Source organism: Acyrthosiphon pisum, chromosome A2 (assembly GCF_005508785.2).
Source record: "Acyrthosiphon pisum isolate AL4f chromosome A2, pea_aphid_22Mar2018_4r6ur, whole genome shotgun sequence".
NCBI classification, from domain to species: Eukaryota; Metazoa; Arthropoda; class Insecta; order Hemiptera; family Aphididae; genus Acyrthosiphon; species Acyrthosiphon pisum.
Window position 1 is genome coordinate 109,185,438 of NC_042495.1, and position 20,816 is coordinate 109,206,253.

The 20,816-nt window shown below is 28.2% G+C and overlaps 1 protein-coding gene across 2 annotated transcripts in view; it reads left to right on the forward strand.

Annotated features, from left to right (window-relative positions):
• Positions 1-20,816, forward strand: part of LOC100169090 (protein phosphatase PP2A 55 kDa regulatory subunit) — an 82,755-nt gene that overhangs the window by 56,190 nt on the left and 5,749 nt on the right. Inside the window, exons 1-2 of one of the 2 annotated variants that reach the window (XM_029489498.1) lie at positions 8,381-8,509; positions 14,410-14,630. In XM_029489498.1, the coding sequence (XP_029345358.1) occupies positions 14,438-14,630 (193 nt within the window). In that variant the 5' untranslated portion in view covers positions 8,381-8,509; positions 14,410-14,437. Of the gene's footprint in view, positions 1-8,380; positions 8,510-14,409; positions 14,631-20,816 lie in introns of those variants that run through there. The other variant, XM_003243887.4, reaches the window with a different exon arrangement.

Sequence of the window (20,816 nt, forward strand, 5' to 3'; positions counted from 1 at the left end):
TCTTAGGTAATCCAAAAAAATAATTAAAAACACAAAAATCATATTTTAAATAACTGCGATATGAAGGAAAAAGAGGCTTAGCATGTTTGGTTTATCATCCTTTATAGGTTAATAGTACTCATTATAAATGCACACCCTGCATATTAAGTTTAATTATGTTTTTGATATTTAACGCGATGCTATGTAACACAATAATATGAAGATCAAAAATTATTAAGTATTGCAATTAATCACTGTCCGTCATTTACTATAGTTTACTCCCATACTGTTTTATTTTTATTCTCTAGATTTCACTTAGGTTATAGTTAATTTTATTATGTGTGGTATCATAAATGTATATTTTAAACCATTCGTCCATTCGGTTAACATTAACAATTAAAATATTATATTATTACTTTCATAACTATTGTTATATAATATATAATATTATGAAAACTAATTTTAATTTGTTTTATTAGCTTAAAAGATTAACTTTGCTCTATCATTTAACTTTTAATCGTTGGTATACCGTAATATACTTATATATTATATTTCTTGTAAAAGTATTTTAATTACAAAATATTTACATTAGACTATAAATAACTACTGAATCTCATCCAATTATGCATTATTCACAAGATGACAGTTAAATGAATAAGTAATATTATTAAAGAAATTGATAACAATTTAAACCCAAAAAAATCACCAGGCTATGATGAAATTAGTCCAAAAATGCTGAAAGAACTTCCAAGGAAGGCTATTATTCATCTTACACACATATACAACGCTATTTTGCGCATGGAATACATTCCAGAACAATGGAAACGAGCACAAGTGATCATGTTACTCAAACCAGGAAAACCGCCTGAAAATGTCGCATCATACCGACCGATATCACTCCTTCCAAGTTTATCTAAACTTTTAGAGAAACTTCTGCTTAAACGCCTAAAACCGATTATAGAGAGAAAAAATCTTATACCAGAACATCAGTTTGGATTTCGCAACAAACATTCGACAATCGATCAAGTACATCGAGTAATTAATGTGATTAGTAAAGCTCTTGAAGAAAAAAAGTACTGCTGTGGAGTATTCCTTGACGTAGCCCAGGCTTTTGACAAAGTCTGGCACAAAGGATTCCTTATCAAACTGCGTGATCAGCTACCACATACTTGGTGTGCACTTCTTGAATCATACTTGACCGACCGTCAATTTCGAGTCGTACACGAAGAAGCAATAACCGAATGGAAAGACATATCAGCTGGAGTACCGCAAGGTAGTGTTCTAGGACCTATCCTGTACTTACTCTATACGGCTGATATACCAAACGATAACAACACAACATTAGCTATGTTTGCCGACGATACGGCAATTTTATCAACACGTAATAGTCAGCTCACTGCAACTGATAACTTACAGAAGTCAATTAACAATATATTTGCCTGGACAAGACGTTGGAAAATTAAGATCAATGGCGATAAATCGGTGCACGTTAACTATACGTTACGTAAAACCGAAAATATCCAAATAGTATTGAATCAAACACCAATCCCACAAAAAGATTCAGCAAAATATCTTGGAATGCACCTCGACTCTCGTCTAAACTGGAAACACCACGTCTATCAGAAAAAAATTAAAATTAAAGAAAAAATGCGAAAACTTTATTGGTTAGTCGGACCCCGCTCCGAGTTAACCATCGAAAACAAACGTCTACTGTACGTAGCAATTATAAAACCGATCTGGATTTATGGCATTCAACTGTGGGGTTGTGCCAGTAAGTCTAACATCGATATAATACAACGCTGTCAAAACATCGCTCTTCGGACCATCACTGCAGCCTACCGGTTCGAAAGAAACAACGCAATTCACCGTGATATGATGCTGCCTACAGTAGCAGACGAAATTCAAAGGTTTGCTCGCAAGCACGAGACGAGGCTAGATCACCATGTCAATACACTAGCCATACAATTATTAGATAACTCCAAGGATATCAGACGTCTTAAGCGTCTGAAACCATACGACTTAGTTTAAGATATTAAATTAAGGCAGGAGCCACTTCATTGGAAGTGTCTCCATCAACGTGTAATATATATATTTTGTATCATAGTATGTAAAATATGTATAATTGTCAAACATATTTATAAAGACCTTTGGGTCGTTTAAATAATAAAGCCCCAGGGCATTTAAATAAAAAAAATAAAAAAAAAAAAAAAGTAATATTATACTTATTATAATATTAATTATATTTTTAAAGTTATAATAATTATTTAAATATTTAAATTATTATACAATGTTGATCAATATTTTAATTTTAAATCCATATTATTCAACTTGATGCAAGTATAATATTCTTTAATCCGTCCAATCCTTTATTCCTAACAAAAATATTAAAATCATAAATCCATTTACTGTTTAAAAACATGTACCTAGCAGATTTTGACAATACAAATTAAAATAGAAAAAAAAATAATTTACATAAATATGTTCAGCGTGGGGCCCACATTCCTAAAGAACAAATAAAAAATAAATAAATAGTATTCTCAAAAATGTCTATAATAATGCCTACTAAGCTCAATAGTCAATATAATATGTAGGTACGTGATAAATTCCCGAAATATTTAATACAGCAAATATTATATTTTACAAGTGTAACTGATAATTTATTGTACCTATGTTAATTTTAAAATAATAAATATATTTAATGTTTTTCAATGAAACGACCTTAGTTTTGACATAAACATGACCGAACTAATTCCTATGTCAATTATATTAAAATACCAAATGTTGATGCCAAAAACAAAAAATCTCATTTAAAAATGATTTGTCATATGTTACATGAAAATGAGTAAAATATATCATTTTGTTTTTAGAAAATCTTTTAGTGATATCTAGTTCATGGTTAAGATAATATATGGTCTACCATCTATTATATTATATTTTTATTATTAATTACAAATCGACAATGTAAAATATATTAATTAATCTTGCAAATTATAAAATAACAATGATTTCGAAAATGTCAAACTTTTCTACTCCATCATTATTGAACCCTGAACAAGACAAAATAACAATAACATTTATGACAAAATATTATTTCACGAAAATTAATAATTTTCTTAATTTGTTAAATACAATCAATTCAAAAATAGAAAAATTGCTAGGTTTTTTCTTGAAGTTAAATCTTAACTTGCCGCTCAACAACTTATAATATTGATATTCTAGTATATGGGTTATAATGATAATGATATCTATTATTTTTCAAACAACCGAATGCTTTTTTATTAAAATCAATTAAAAATTATTTATTTCTAAACCAGTAGGTATAAAAAGTTATATTTTAGATAGTCATAATGCCTATTAAAATACTGACGTCTACGAAAATTGTATCTACATTACCCGACTGTACAGTTGTACTTTTCTTTATTTCTCCGTTTATCAAAATAATAAAATATCAAAAAATTATCCACAATTTATTTCAGTCGTATAAAAAATGTCCAACCGTTCTTTTTATATTGTAAATCAAACAAATTATGTCTTTCAAAATATAATTTATTATTTAAGCTTTGACCAGAATCAGGTTTAGAATACGATGATTCATTGCTTCATTTTTATGAGTATGAAAAAAATTAAGTATCAAATTTTTTGCTGGGTATTCTATGCTCTTTAGTTATTTGTATAATTGTATTTATAGTAGTCGCTGATAAATTGTTTAAAACATTTAGTATACATCTTAACAAACTTTTTCCTCAATTTATCATCATAATTTAATGATTTCTTAATACAATCCATTTAATTTGTTTGTTTTGTCTGTAAAATACAAGACATAGGTACTTGAAACATTTTTATTTTTAAATTCAAATTTGACACATTTTTTAAGTTATTAGAAAATGAATAATATCTATATCATAAACATAATATCCCCATGACCTTTTTTTTTAAAAAAGAAAGTGTATGAAATGTTTTCAGGGTATAAGATAGATACCTTAAAACCTCTATTCCTTGTACATCGGTTAGCTTGTTTTTTCCCACTGATCCCTCACCCTCCATACAAAAGTTATGACGTATACGCCACTGTCTTAAACATCATTAATTCTCATACATATTGAAATAAAACACCTACCAGTCATTCTTACTATTTTAAAATTTAAAACCTACTTTCATTTTTATTAGTCGTTTTAAAAGCAATTTAAAATTACTGCAATTGTGAAATATAGTTCATATATATATATTCAATATATTCGATGTTCAAATATATATTATATATAGGTAATATATACTAAATTGTCAAATTCAGTCATCATTCATATTTCATACAAGGATAATTCCGATTGAAAATTAACGGCCACTCTTAAAACTATCGACATGCTCGTACATTTTATTTTTGTTTTATAATTACAAAAATCAAATGATACTTTGTTCACATCTATAATAACAAGGTAATACTTATCTTCACAAGCTATAGAAACTCACTACCCACTCGGTATAAAAAAAACCCCATATCGTGGACCATTATACTTTTTATTCGTCCCGTGTCCCATCGTCTTCCAATTCTTTATTTTTTCTTGTACCTAGTGATATCCTCGTAACTTGTTATCGTACTTATTATTGGTTATTATTTGAAACCTACATTTTGTAAAATTCCAATAGATAACTTATACAGACAATACAAAATAGGTATGAAACTGACATTTTCATTGTACAATATTATTAACAACAGTGGTTAAAAAAGCAATACCTTATCACTATTCCACCATTTCCGTATATCACACGTTGATGGCGCACTATTTAATTTGTATATTTGTAACAAGACTTGTTAGTATACTTAGTCATTACTTACCTAACCAAACAATGTACAATTTGTATATATATATAGACTATATAGGCCTATCATGGTCCTAGTTGACTGTTTACCAAAACATTACATAAAATATTCAGAGGAAGTATATATTATGACAATATACATATACATAATAGTATAATACAATAAATATATATATTTTATCCACACAATAATATTTCATATTTATCAATTTTATTGAAAATTGTATAGGTACAACACCACAATACATTACGTTATTGCTATTATATATGTTGATCCAACGCGATTTGTTTTTATAAATATAAATTGATGATTATTGATTAATTAGGTACTATGACATACGTGTATACAAAAACAAATTAATAATTCCATTAGATATTCAACACTATAAGCCATCTATAAAATGTTGTTAAATAAAGAGAAATTTGCACTCATATATCGTTGTTTAATTAACCTTACTAAGTACGAGAATATTTGTACATTAATGGTAAATACGTATAGTATATTATGTTAAACACAATAAGGTAAACATTTTAAGACCAAATAAATACGGATAATGCATAGTAAGCCAGCTAGTAAGTTAATTTATTAAGGTTTCCAAAACAATATGAATGCACCTAAATTCTAATTTATCCTAAATATGTCGTATAATAATGTCCATTGTGAAAACAAAAATTCTACTAAAACGTAAAATTTAGTTTTGTTTGTTATATTGGAACATTTTAGAATAAAAATTTCGTACAATAATAATGAGCAACGATCGTATAATATTCAAAAAGAAAAAAGTGGGCAAGTATTAAGTAAGTACCGCTCTGGCGGCTATGCTGTACAGGCGTACCTAAAGGTGTCGAGAGTACCTATCGTCATTAAGTAGATCACTGTAATGGATGTGTTAAATTTGAATTCAATGAGATAAATCACTGCACAGTACGAAAAACGATTCTGGGCAGAGACAGACTGTCAATTTTTATTATGTACTACCTAGCTAAGTATATTTTATTATATGTATACTTATATTGTTATTAGGTATAGTATAATTTATTTTAAAACCAATAATACGGTAGGCGGTAAAATGCTATATTGAATCTGAAAAATAATAGTTTTAGTAAGGGTGAAATATTTAAAACAGTGACGTGGAATTATTTTCAATTGACTACCTACTAGTCGGGGATAGGCACATTTCACTAACACTTATTCATAAGTAGAGTTTTTTAGGAAGCCGGGTGGTTATCATTATGATATAAATAACACAAATAGAGATTGCACAATTTTATTTTATAAAGATTATAGATTTAAAATTAATTTTTTAAACATATTATAATCATCGTTTTTCATATATGTTTAATGTTATATTACGATGAATCGTCATCAAAGCAAGTTCTGACAATCTAACATTTCCTTGATGGCTCCCTAAAACGTTTTTAATCAACAGTATTTGAAAAACCGTGTAAACCGTTTAAACACAACAGTTAATGGAAATCCATTTCTAAAAAATAGAAGGCACCATCGAAGTATATGTAAACGTAACTCTTAAGCATTTATGGTTATAATTTATCAGCAAGTATATATAATTTAAATTCCAATTTTCACAATGCATATTATAGACCAGGGGTCGGCCACCCGCCAGTAATTTTATGTGGCCCGTGACTAAAATTTATAATTTGTATACAAATCACGGACTAAGATAGTATGGATTGGAATCTGTGAATTAGAACGTTGTTTGTTTGTAGATATCTTGTTAAATATTAATAAGCTAAATTTAATATAACTATACATTTTTGTTTAAAATAAAATAAGGAATATTTAAATTGTGGACCGTGAAAAATATATGTTTATTTTTTGGCCCTCGACATCAAAAAGGTTGTCTAACCCCTGTTATAAACTATCAAAAAACGAAAAACCTAAGGTGTGACATCAAAAGTACGTACTCCAAGTGTTATGGCTATGTAATAATATAGTAAGTAGTATATATATTATACATAGCAACTTTTTCCCCCCGGTTTGAATCTTGGACAGGGAGGGAAATATGGATATTGCATATTGCTGCCTCCCTGTCCCAATAGTTGTTTGGCAATAATATAAACAAAACATACAGGACATTTTACACAATAGTCAACGTTAGTGAACGTCGCTAATTGCAATTTATTTGGCCTACAGGCTACAATGTTTAGGCTTAACTAAGGATACCTATTGAATCTTGGTGAGTGGCTTCAGTCCTCTGCCTCTTTTTCTCCAATGACTGTTTCTTTTCCATGATTGTCTCTACCCTATCAATAAACTACTTGTTCGTTCCTGAACAACCTGCTATATGATCCAGTTCCTCTTTTTTTGGACCGCAATATATATAGTACCTCAATATACATAAAGCAATATGTCAATATGTATGCAATGTTTCAATTTAACCTGAAATTTCACTAAATGGATCCTGGCCTCCCCCTTAGGTACACCACTGGTTTCAAGTATCAAAGGTTAATACTCATAGAATTCAATTTAAAAATAACTATAATCGAGTGATGAGAAATTGTATTTTACGAGTGAATATCCAAGTTTGTCAATGTTTAAAGTTCATACGCTCGATTTTTTTTTTTATTCCAATATAAATAACTTATGAAGAATCTTGTATTAAATTTTCAAGTTTCTTGACTACGTGAACAAATTTTATCGACATTTATCGGGGAAAAATTAAAAAAAAATCGAACATTTAAAATACAATATAAATACAAGCTCGAAAATAATCAAAATATTTTGAAAACTATATCATGTACCTTAGTTCCTATAATCTATATAAAATGTTAGGTATTAAAAACATTTTGTGGAAATTTCAAGTATGCGCGGTTATTCGTTTTTGAATTCAAACAAAATAAGAAAAACTTTCAAAAACCGGTTTTGCGTTGAAAATCTGGGTTTTCCCAATTATTTAAAAAGATATTAAAGTTGAAAATTGAAACATTTTTACTGTCTCAAACAGTGATGACAGACACCAGAAAAAATAATTACTGTAAAATCTATACATTCATTGCTCCACTCAGAATATAAAATATGATATTGGAAAGTTATTGCATTAATGTAATTTATGATAATATTCCTCGGTCATTCCATATAATAACAATTTACGGGTTTTGTCAGTATATTTATTTTGTTTTTGTATACATAAACTGTGTCCAAATGCCATATCCCGTATAAAACTTAAAACCTAACGCCATTAAAATAATTAATAATTGCGTGTTTTTATGAAATAAATATTATATTATGTTATTAATTATCATAATTTATCTTTATACAAAATTTGTTGAACTGTGTTTGTTTGTTAGATGTCATTGCTATAACAAGTCATGATGTGTGCGTTGACATTTTTTATATTCAAGTTAACACTTCATTTATGGAGATAGTATTAACAAGGTAATCGATAACCTGCTTATTTATAATATTATAAATTAATGGCCTAACGCAAAATATTCGCTTATATACCTACCTACTTGTATAATATAAACCTTATATCATGTCTCTCTTGTACAACAAACCACTTATTTAGATGATGTGTGTCTTTCAAGAGTCTTATTTTTTCTGTTAGGTATATATTATACTGTATCAAAGCAAAATCATTACGTAATATATCAACTAAAAACATTTCATATTTACCAATAGTTAAAAATATTATAATAGTATCTAGTTCAACACTTCTGCGACCGTTCGGGCATAACATAGGGACAAAAGGTAATTTTTTTTTTTTTATGATTTTTGAATCGTAATTCATTATCGATAGTGAAATAATATTTAAGAATTTTAATTTTAAACTTTCCACACTATATAGAGGTACAAATCGACTGCAGGTTTGAACAGAGGTTAATATGATTGCCATAATTTTATACCATGATATATGCTTTAAATATCTATGTTATGACGTCTAACCTCTATATTATAGAGAATTGGAGCCACGCAAAAATTGCAACGACGGTATAATACTTTAGGTACTCTATACTGTTCGACTAATATATTCCAATTATAAAACTTATGCATGGATAAATATTATCATAGGTTTATTGCATAATCTTACCTCATTACGACTCACTGGATAGCTAAGTTATAGACATATAGACTACACTATATGCCAACTAAGTCACACTATTATATCTGCAGTAATTGTCCACTTAATGTTATATACAATAAATTATTTTGATTCTAAATCTATGACGATTTGAAGGTCAGTAAATAAAATCCTAGTCAATAATTACACACACACACACACACACATATATATACGAGACTATTATGGTCTAATGACAGTAAGACGAAATATTTTTAATTTACCCAAAAAAATTGTACTAACCTGCTAGTGTTATATTGGTAATGTCTAAACCCAATATTAATTTAAATCAATACGTATATTAACTAGGTACCTATGTAATAAAATAATCTTTGATCAAATTTAAACATGAAATTCGTAAAAGCGACTACACATACTACACATATTACATTATTACAATATATATTATTTATGATATTCTACAAGCAAGTGTGCTGGATACCACGTTCACCCCTATCGTGGATAATGTACCTCATACAAGAAACCATTATATAGACATTTTCAATTATTGTTTTGATTTCTGTTTATCAAGAACCAGCAATATTAATTTTGATAAAATATTAATCACGATGCACGATATTAAAACATTACTTCCTATCAACGAATGCATCTTACAGTTTAAATTGTACTAAAAAAAATATTGTTCTCAATTCCCTAATAGTTTCGAGAATTATTGCGAAATCTGAACGGACAAGAAAGAAATATAATAGTAATTATCATTGTTATTATTTGTTATACGCCAAGTGGCAATTTTACATATCATAACAGATATGGTAAGAGTGTATGTGTAAGTATTATTCTGTTTTATAAAATCTTGACAATTGTATAGAATTAATTTATAATGAATATAAAACTATAAAAGGATCTAACATAAATGTATTAAACAGTATTTATAAAAAATAACAGTTCGAAATTGTATATCTATTTAAATTTTAAATATTACCATAAAATGGTATGAAATCTTACATTATTCGAATAAATCAAATGAATCAGTTATTGAGATTAAAAAAAAAATGTTTGTATCATACATTTAAACATAATATCATGTACATTATACATCATAATATAAATTATTGTATAGTTTTATATTGGATATAAAATAGAAATGGGCAAAACAATATAGTAGTCTTTGGTTATGTATTTGGTACATTTTGTACTTATTAATTTTGACTAGAACTTGCAGCAAAATACTGCAAGTTCTACAATATTATAAAGATACATTTCGAGATTAAAGCCATAACAATTTCCTATACCATGTAGATTTAGATGTTCTATATTATAATATTATTATTGGATTACAAGAAAAATAAAATCGTATGTAGGTAGTCGTCAACGGTTATGTACATGGACTTGCATTAACAATGAAAAGGAATTAAATCATAATGTCGTATTTTACTATAATATTTTTTATATTAAATTAATTTGTTATGTATGCAGTACTCATTATTTTCTTAAAATAACACGATAACACCGTTAACACTATGATATTTTACATGAATTGTAGGTACTATATTGGATAAAAAAACTCATTTATTGTGTACCAATAACAAAAAACTAATACACTCTTATAAAAACATATTTATTTTTCCATAATAAAGCATATTGTGTTCAAATTTAAACCCTATTAACACACCTCTAAAGCATTCTAAATATTTAATTTGCATAGGTGCATAAAATATAAATAATAGGTAGGTACATATATGCATATATTTAAAAATATAACAAATCATAAATAAAATATATGTAACTGCCGTAGACAGTACACTGCATATATATAATTTTATTATTTTCATTTTCATAGGGAAAAATTATTATTCTTTGCGTCGAAACCCATAATTCATTTGATAAATCCAAAATATTTTTCCTTTTTTTAATAATAACTACCGCCTATCTAATAATAATATAATATTATTTTAGGTATATTACATTATATTATTTTCACGATTAAATTTAAAATAAAAATGTTGATAGTAATAAGATATACTATCTTTATAAAATATATATAACTTGTTATATGTGTGCTACACTTTGTATATATCAAAATGTATTTTCTTAATCTAAATGTAACACATTTGGCGCAGATAGAAGCTGACAACATTAATGGAGAACACATACAGTTCACATTAACTGTGTACAATTTTGCATACTAACATTTTATTACTTTGAAATGGTTTTAAATTGTATGGCTTTAAAAATAATAATATACATATAGAATGGTATTCTCAAATTGACTGTCCGAGTTTTGTTGAGGTCAATGTGTCTACAACGGTTACAACAGCTTACAATCGTCCATTTATTCAATTGTATATTATACTCATTCCAGAATCGAACAAACATAACCAACTACATGAACTAAGAAACCACGATAATATTACTTAAGTTTATTATCTAGCATTATTATTCTAGCTGCTAGGAAATTAACAATAAAATAACGTTTCAGTTTAATACATGAAAAAAAAATTATTATTATTATTATTATTATTATTATTGTATTAAAATGAAAAGTGTATTGGATTATAATAATATATTATTGAATATTATAATATTATAGAATTATCTATTTCAGTACCTGGGTACCTCAAATGTTTTAATGTACCTAACCATTTCTGTTCGTTTATTTGTATTTAAAAAGCACCTACCTATACTATTTTATCTATTTATTTAGAATAAAATGGGTCCCACTGAACAATCTCGTGTAGGGGCCTATTATAGTGATATAGATCCTACTATGCATTATAATACTATAAAGATGACTAAAAATTAATCTTTGTTACATACAAATTAGTAGATGCTTGTGTATATATAGTTAAGTGTATATACAACCTATTATTTTCTCATAACGTTTATACGTGATTGATTCGAATCATTACCTCATTCGTTTCAATAATAATATAATAAGGTATGTACTTAAACTTATACCATTAAATATTCCACGAGTTATTTATAGACGGTTATTTGAGAAACATTATATTAAGAAAATATACATTTTATGTAACATACCTAATTTTGTTTTAATATAAACACATATAGGTACTTATTATTCAAGAGTTTACTAAATACACTTATATATACGAATAATTGGCGATTAATTTTGTCTTTTAATAATTGTTAACAAAATAAATTTTTCCGTTCGTAACGACGTTTAAATAATACATGGTACCATATAATGTCCATATAATATTCTGAAAACCACCTTGGCACCTTATTATGTGACATCTCATTCATAAAATATTATTATATTACATTTTTTTGTTATTGATTTTAATTCAAGTATGAAGTATGAATTTAATATTAATCATTATTCATTATACGAAACTTATAATATATTTTATATTTGGGGCATTAAAGAATATGGTCAGGAAAAAATATTTCCTACACCTGACCTGAGACCCTGAGCTGCACACCTATGAATCTACTTCATAGTTAATATTGTCAATTAATTATTGGATAAAACTTCGACAATTTAGGCGGGAATGATAGGCAATTTAGAAAACACATATGCGTTCAAGTGTTTATGTCGACTACCTATCGTTAACCAGTACGATAAAAAATTTTAAATTATCAAGCGCTCGTATTAAGTACAATGCACCTGTCTAATTACAAAACACAATGAATATGGAATATTAATACAATTAATTTAATTGTTGACAGGTACTCATTTTTTTAATACTATGCATTTACTTTTTTTAATTAATCAATTACATTATATGAATTAATAAATAATTAAGAGAAGTACCTAGTAGCGTTTCAATAAAAGGAAACGAATAGAGAAAGCATTGATTAATTTCCCTTGACACCTATAGGAGACCTTGCCTTACCCTATTCGTAGAAAGCATGTTTGATCACATCTTATTTGCGATCTTATAGTTCTATATTTTGTCATTGCATTTGTCATATCGGACATGTAGCCATGTAGGTCACACTCATAGACACACCTTTAAACAGTGACATATAGAACCTTCCTTGACGTACTTATAGCTTGTAAGTATACAGTTCATAATATCCTGCTGGAACGCGTTTTTAGTCAACATCATATATTATGTTCAATCCTATTTCAGGGTATAGGAATTATAGGTACCTACATTGCAATTTGCAATATCAAGTATAATAATTATTAAATTGCATACCTTAACCGTAATTTATATAATTTTGTTATTACACATTATACTTCAACTGGACGATAAAATATATGACATTCTTAATATATGTTGATAGCTAAACAAATAAATAATATTGTGACAATAGTAAAATAAGTATTTGTATTTTAATTTGTATTTAGTACAATATGTAAATAACTATTGAAAACCACAAAAACATATGTTGATAAAAGTGCTAAATAATACTGCATGTATGTAGGGCGTTTATTTAAATAAAGTAAGGGACTAGTATAGTTTTTAGAAAAAATAAAATGGTGGCCATACAGCAGTCAGCTACTCCTCTATAAAAAAAAATTGGGAACTGAAAAAATAAATGTCATTTCAGATATAATCAAAGTTTATTATAGATCAATCGACAATCATATATTTGTTGAACGTATCAAATTCGAAATGTTATCCGCTGTCCACATAATATGTCTTATTAACTTTTTAATAAATATATTTTAATTGATTAGTTTTGATGGGTAAAAAAATTTAAATTTTTATGATAACCAATATTGCACTATGATTATTATAACCATTGTATTGGTCTTGATTCTTCAATATATAGTAGGTACAAGTACAACCACCATAATATTGCCATTTTATTGCCAGCTATAAAATATTACCTACGCGGCTACACCCTGACATCTTGCGCATCCATAAAATATTACATTATTTATATATAGATGAAGAAAAAAAATTATATATTTATTAAATTAATAACAATTGTATATCGACCTTTTAGTTATGCGAGAAAAATGTATTGTAATTATTTAATTGAATTAAATATTTAATGGACTTTTAATTCAAATTGTTAACTCCATGTTCAGTAGATCCCACTATCTTCTTGAAGAATAATTAAAAATAAAATATATTATATGTTTATAGGAGTATTATAGGAATGGGAGGACAACGATTATTTGTTTACATACAAATCATACGTTGTACTTGTGTGTTGTCGAATATTATTTTTCCCGCAGCGTTTATTGCTGTACGGACAGTCGAGTTGAAATAAAACTTTATACAAATAAAAAACTGGACAGGTCGATAGGTACCACAACTGTTTATTATTTTTTCTGCTTTTTTGATACTAACAAATAAGTATATAGTATCTTCTCCGGTGTACGCCTATTAGGTACATGGACAAGTGGTTGTTGAAATTGTCAAAGCCTTAGTATATATACATACCAATCAATACGTATGTATACAATATCCTATACCTATAATTACCTACCTAACAAAATCGGATTACAAAAGTTTGAGGTAACCTGCACGACCAACAATGTCCATATAGGTACAACGCGTTATTGTCAATGCGTATCTTTATTTTTAGTCATGCAACTATAAAATAATATTACAAATTTTAACCATCTGCGTGCACATGTTCACAGGTTGCTGTGACCACGTGACAAACACAAGATGCGTCACACCGAAGTGGTGGGTTTATGGCGTCCGACGGACGCGCCGCCGGGAGGAAAGACTCGTGTGTCCCGAGCCACCGACCAAGGGGCGTCGCACACGTCGCACGCCCACAAGTTTGTCATCAAGTCCACGGCCATGATCCGTCAGTCGAGTCTCACCAGGTTCATCGTCAACAAGAAGAACAACACAGGTGACAAAATCCACCTACTATACTTAAGATTCGCTTTCCCTTAAATATTTTCGATTTATAGCTGTACCACTACAGCGAGGCCTTAATAAAAATAACAATGTATAATATTATAGTATAAACGTAATATCGCGAACATGATATATTAGTAGGTAGGTATATACGTAGAGTATACATGCGTAGTCGATTGATCCCGTAAGTTATTTAAATTCTATCAAATATAGTCAACCTAAGTATAATATTAAATAGATAGGTACTTAGATGATTTTAAATTTAATAAAACAAAACAGATTTGACTGATTTGAGGATAATATTCACTTTCTGTATTATGTATGTGTCCTACATAAGATCAGATTTTTAAAAAAAATATCATAAGTAGTTCGAATGTTTAAATTCGTATACCACATTCACAGAAATAGTTTGAAAAATCAGGACAAAATAACGATTTAAGTACCAATAAAAACAATATCACGTTACGACAGAGTGATGTCATTTTTAAAAAAATATGTGTATACAAATATTCATGAGCTTGCTGTTTTAAAAGAAATAAGAACAATTTATGCCCATTAAAGTTGGCCATTATTTTGTAAACAGGCAATATCCACAAATATTATGATAATTACACTCAATACTATATACAGACATAATACATAATATGTACGTCAGTACTCTGTATACATAAAACCATAATATTTAGCTTAATATTATGACTGGTATAATAAACAGTTTCAAATATTTACAATATTTTCGTATAGTGTTAAGGGGATTCGATACCGTGATTTTCTGTTTTTGTCTAACATACTGGGACATAGTATCTTAAACATGTTTTTTGCCAGACATACCAATTGATCTAATGAAGCGATAAAAATTCTGAAAACAGATTTGAATTTGTCGTCAAGTCTACTTGAAATTAACTTTCCGATATTTTTAATATTATCTCCCAAATTCCTAAAAATGTCACATTAAAAAAGAGTATTTAAAAATTGTTATATTTCAATTTTCGGAGAAGTTAAAATCAAAAAATCAAAAATGTGGGAAAGTCGATTTCAAGTAGACTTGACGGCAAACTCAAATGTGTTTTTAGAATTGTTATCGCTTCTATAGATCAATTGGTATGTTTGGCAAAAAACAGGTCTAAAATACTATGTCACGCGTGTTAGACAAAAACACAAAATCACGGTATCGAATCTCCTTAAAAGGTATTTTATTCATATGATTGGAATACTATTTTAAATAACTATTCGTGTATATTAAGATTTATAAATTATCAAATAAAATAGTTTATACGCACTAAGTAGATGAAATAATATAATATCTTTGAAAACATGTATAGGTACTGTGTAGATATATTATTAGGTAGGAATATAATTATTTTTTAAAGAATTTTATTTTATTTAATACGTACCTACATGAGATAAAATAAAATTCGGTAATGCATTTTTGGTAGTAAATGATTATACATATTCTATATTAATTATAAAATTATGTATTGTGCTGCAGAAGGGTTGAATATGAAAACCATCATTATTATTACGTGACAATGGTACTTGCTACATTATCAACGATATAGGTACCTATATGGCTATATATGGCTATATGGCTATATGGACAAATATGTTATACATATAATTGATAAATTGTTACAAATTATTCAAAATCAAATGCATATATCGTTTCAACACGTGTTTTAAATTTCGAACATTAACAATACACCAATATAAGTATATATTGTGACCATAACTAGGTACTCAATTCTTTCAATACATGTAAAATAACAATTTTTTTATAGTAAAATAACTAATAAATGTACTGAATGCTGATACCTATCAAAAGAAATACTCAAACTCTCAAAAACATGCACAATATTTCAATTTAAATATTAAATTATGCTAATTGAAATCGTAATGCGCATTGCGCTTAATGCATACGCTTATTTTATGGACACATATAATTAGAAACGTAACTTGATTGAAATACAATTTATATACCTACTTACCGATAACGTTATTTCTCATCATCATCGCTCATCGTCTTAATCCGGTTTACAACTAGATTAAATTTAACGCATTTTTGTTTTTGAACGAATAAAAATGTTTAATAGCTTAGAGTAGTGAAACATTAAAAAAATATGTTATCTATAGATAACAAATTAAACTAAAATGTATAATATAGGAAGTACCTATATAATATTATTTCTAGTAACAGTGTCTAATACTTATATGACAACTTACAGGTACTGATTACCAGAACATTATAATTTAAGTGCCTACGTAGGTACTTGACAAAATAAAAGTGCATTTTTTTAACAGAATATTTTTAGTTTTTTTTTTATTTATTCATATCGATTAAATGAATGACTCTGGTGAGGAACATTAACATATTTAAGAGTCTATGACCTCAACCTAACTTAAATTAATATATTTAGTCATTATATAAAACATTAGATAAGAAACTATTTAACATGTGGGAGGACGTGGTACCACAAATAAACAAAAAATAATTCTCAACGGTTTATTACGTTCATTAGTAGGAATTAATCTTATTTAACAAACTACTTTAGTCTTACAAAGACCCAATTTGGGCTTCAGTCGTACACATTTGCACTATACAGACATTATAATCAATCTTTTTCGTAGTAAATAAAATCGTACGTTTCAAATGAAACAAACCTACAACTTGCAAGCTAGGTATTTTCATACGAGAATTATCTATAAATCGTTACAAAGCGTTCCGAAAAATACAATCATCCATTAAAATCTTCTCAAACGTGAAGGCCAAATCTTTTAGCAAGGCAGGACCAATTTTGAATGGGTAATTAAAAAAAAATACAATATCAAATTTGGAATAATATTAGGAGGCATTATTAAATTATTTATAATCGAACTCGTGAGCACACACAGTTTATCAAAATGCTTTCAACCGTCAGTGGATGACATCTTATTGCTTGAGCATATAATAATAACATATAATATATAATTTTGGGAAATGTTAATTGGATACATTATGAGTTATAATCCTAAATCATATTTCGTATTTTTAGATTAGGTTATACTAATTGATTACAATATGTATTATGCATTATTCAAAATCTGATTTTTAGAATTTTTAAATATGCATAAAGATAATATTTTAAGACTTGAGATTGTTTGCACTGTTTGAGGAGCGTCATGTGGAGAATGGAAATACAAACTTCTGTTTTTTCAACAAAGGCCCCCTCCTCTTTTCCAATGTAAATTTTTAAGCCGATATTTTTTCTGAAAACGTTGGCGTATCAACATCAAAATACCTAATCTAATAGTTCATAGTTGGGTTCAACCTGACGTATGTTAAGGTATCCCTAACGATAAAACTACGTTCGTCACACATTTAAAGAGGATTTATTTAGTCATGTATACCTATAGATATTTTACAGACAATACACCTATACAAAATTATAAACAATTTTAAAAAATAACAAAAAAGATAATAACAGATAATAATAATATTATAATAGGTAAATAATACATTATACGCGTCATGTAAACAAATTAAATATATTTACAAGTATAATTTGTTATTATATTTTCATGATGCCCTTATTCATATGTAAAGTGGAGAAAAAAATAATTTACTGAGGTCAAAATACAATTTCTTAGAAAAATAAACTGAACAGAATACTGAATAGCCGTGGAGCACAGGAGCACTTACATCGAATAATAGACACCCAGAAGGCCAACATATATGCATGAAAATATTTTTGAAAAGGATGGCTTACAGTGAAACATAATAGTGTTAAGGTTATACATTTCAAAAGCTCTATTGTATTAACTATTAAGTACAAACAAGTATAAGCTTTAAACAATATTCGTGAAAATTTGAATTTTTATCATGGTAGTTGAATATAGTACACTTTCTTGATTTGTGTTGTTCTTAAACACCTTACTGACGATAATATTTATGCAGAAATATAGGTAGGTAGTTCAAATTTTACACAGGTATATATTATAGACGATACGTTGGTAATAATAAGATCTATACCTATATCATTTATTTTTTTATATATATTTACTTATTTATTCCAGGTATTGATTCATAAGTAAATAATAGGTAAACATATTTTTAATAATTAGTATTATAAAGATTAAAGATCATATTATTATCTAACGTAGGATATAAGCAGCTAATACTAACCTATTGACATTTTTTTGGTTCCACTGACTCCGGCTTTCGTATGAGTATTCTTCAAACAGATTTCAAAACTAGTATTTATTTTAAATTTTTAAATATTTACCGTGTCCTTCTTCAATCAAACACACATTCTCTATATATATAGTTAAAGGCATCGTTGTGTACTTGTGCTTCATAGGTAATTGTATTTATATTGACAGGTTACGTATTAATGAATAGTTATTACTTATTATCAGTGGCGTTCTCAGGAATTTTCATTGATGGGGGGAGGGGTTAAAACCCCATGACCACCCACCCTCGTGAGAACGTCCATGTTTATTATTATTAATTATTAAATATAAAACAAAGCATATTGTATAATAAAATATAGATACCTACTGGTAATATGCATTAAATCTTTTGAACGTATATTGATCTCTTATCATTACATAATAATAAACGTTAGGTACCTGCTATGTATTCAATATAGAATCTCGTTCAATCCTAAAACATTTGATAATTTATTTTCAATTTCTATTCGATTTTCAAAAATAAAATTAGGTCCATGCTCTTTGATTTCTTAAAATAAATAAATTTATGTTTATAACGTTCACCCGGTTCACGTATTGTTTTCTTTTGAGGTAAAAATAAAAATTGACTATCCTAACAAATTAAAGATTACCTACAAAATACTATAATTGGTACTTATAAATATTATGTAACCTCGTAAATTCGTAATACAATTCATAAAATTGGAATTTCTTAAAATGTTTTTACCAGTTTATTTGGAATCTCGGAGTTTTAATAAAAATAAATTAATCAGTAATCACTATAAATAGGTGATATGTAACATTCGTATAATAGCCTAGGTATGTTTATATGTAAAAATGTATGATATTAAATTTAACTTGTAAAATGCTATTTTCTTAACAATTATAGAATACTCTTTGAAAAGTATATTTGGACTTTTTCCAATTGAAAAGTATGTTTAAATTAACTATGTATGAACACCACTAATCCAAAATAGCTAACATATTTATAATACACTATGGTTGAAGTAGGTAGGAATCTAATTCTAAACGCTCTCTTTAATCGTTCATATAAATAAAACAATTTATTTATTGCCTATTTATAATTTAATTGACTGTATAAACACATCATCGATTATATAATACTGTGGGAAATAGTCAAGCAAATATATAGGTAGGCAGTCGCTTTATTTAGCTAAATCAATTATTTGCGTTTTTATGGCGTGGCTTCTCGACGAGTTTCACATTCACTTTTAACTTTTATAAACGTAGGTACCTACACTGATGAAAAACATAATATGTTTGATTTACGATCAAAACGAGTAAAAGAAGCCTTATATCAAATCCGTCTGATATTTCTAGCAAGACGGACGGCGGCCAAAAACAATAAAAATCCATATATAAGTAATTCAGAATCGCATAATACAATATCGTCGTTACCTAATCGATATAATCAAATTATTATTATTATAATAATTGTCTATAAACATAATAATGATATATTAATAAACGTGAGACCAATATTCGGCGGGAAAGGGCTGTCGAAACTCATCATATTTTGGAGGAGGCTCTCGAAACCCATCGAAACCGTCAGCCCCCACCCACACCAGGATATCCGCTCACGATGGTATAATAATAGCATCAATGCTATGCGGCGTCAAATCGTCGGTCGTTGGCGCCGCGTGCGCCGTACGCGTCGGATACGGTTTTTTATTTTTTGCGCGGGACGCAAACCGCGCGCGCCCGCACGCGGTCACGTTGCCGGCACTGCGGTGGCCGCCTGGCCGCGCTTCAGGTGCTGCCACCCGCGCGAGCGGCAGAGCGTCCGCGGCGGGTCGCCCCGCGGACGGCGGGTCGCAGGTACATCGTTGGCTATTCGCTAGATCGCGCACGCGAACCGGCCGCGGCGCGCTATTATCTCTCACCCGCCGCGGAACACTTATTACTTCCTCAGCGTACATAAATACAATATACATATATAATAATAATATCGGCACTGAAATATTGTTATTAC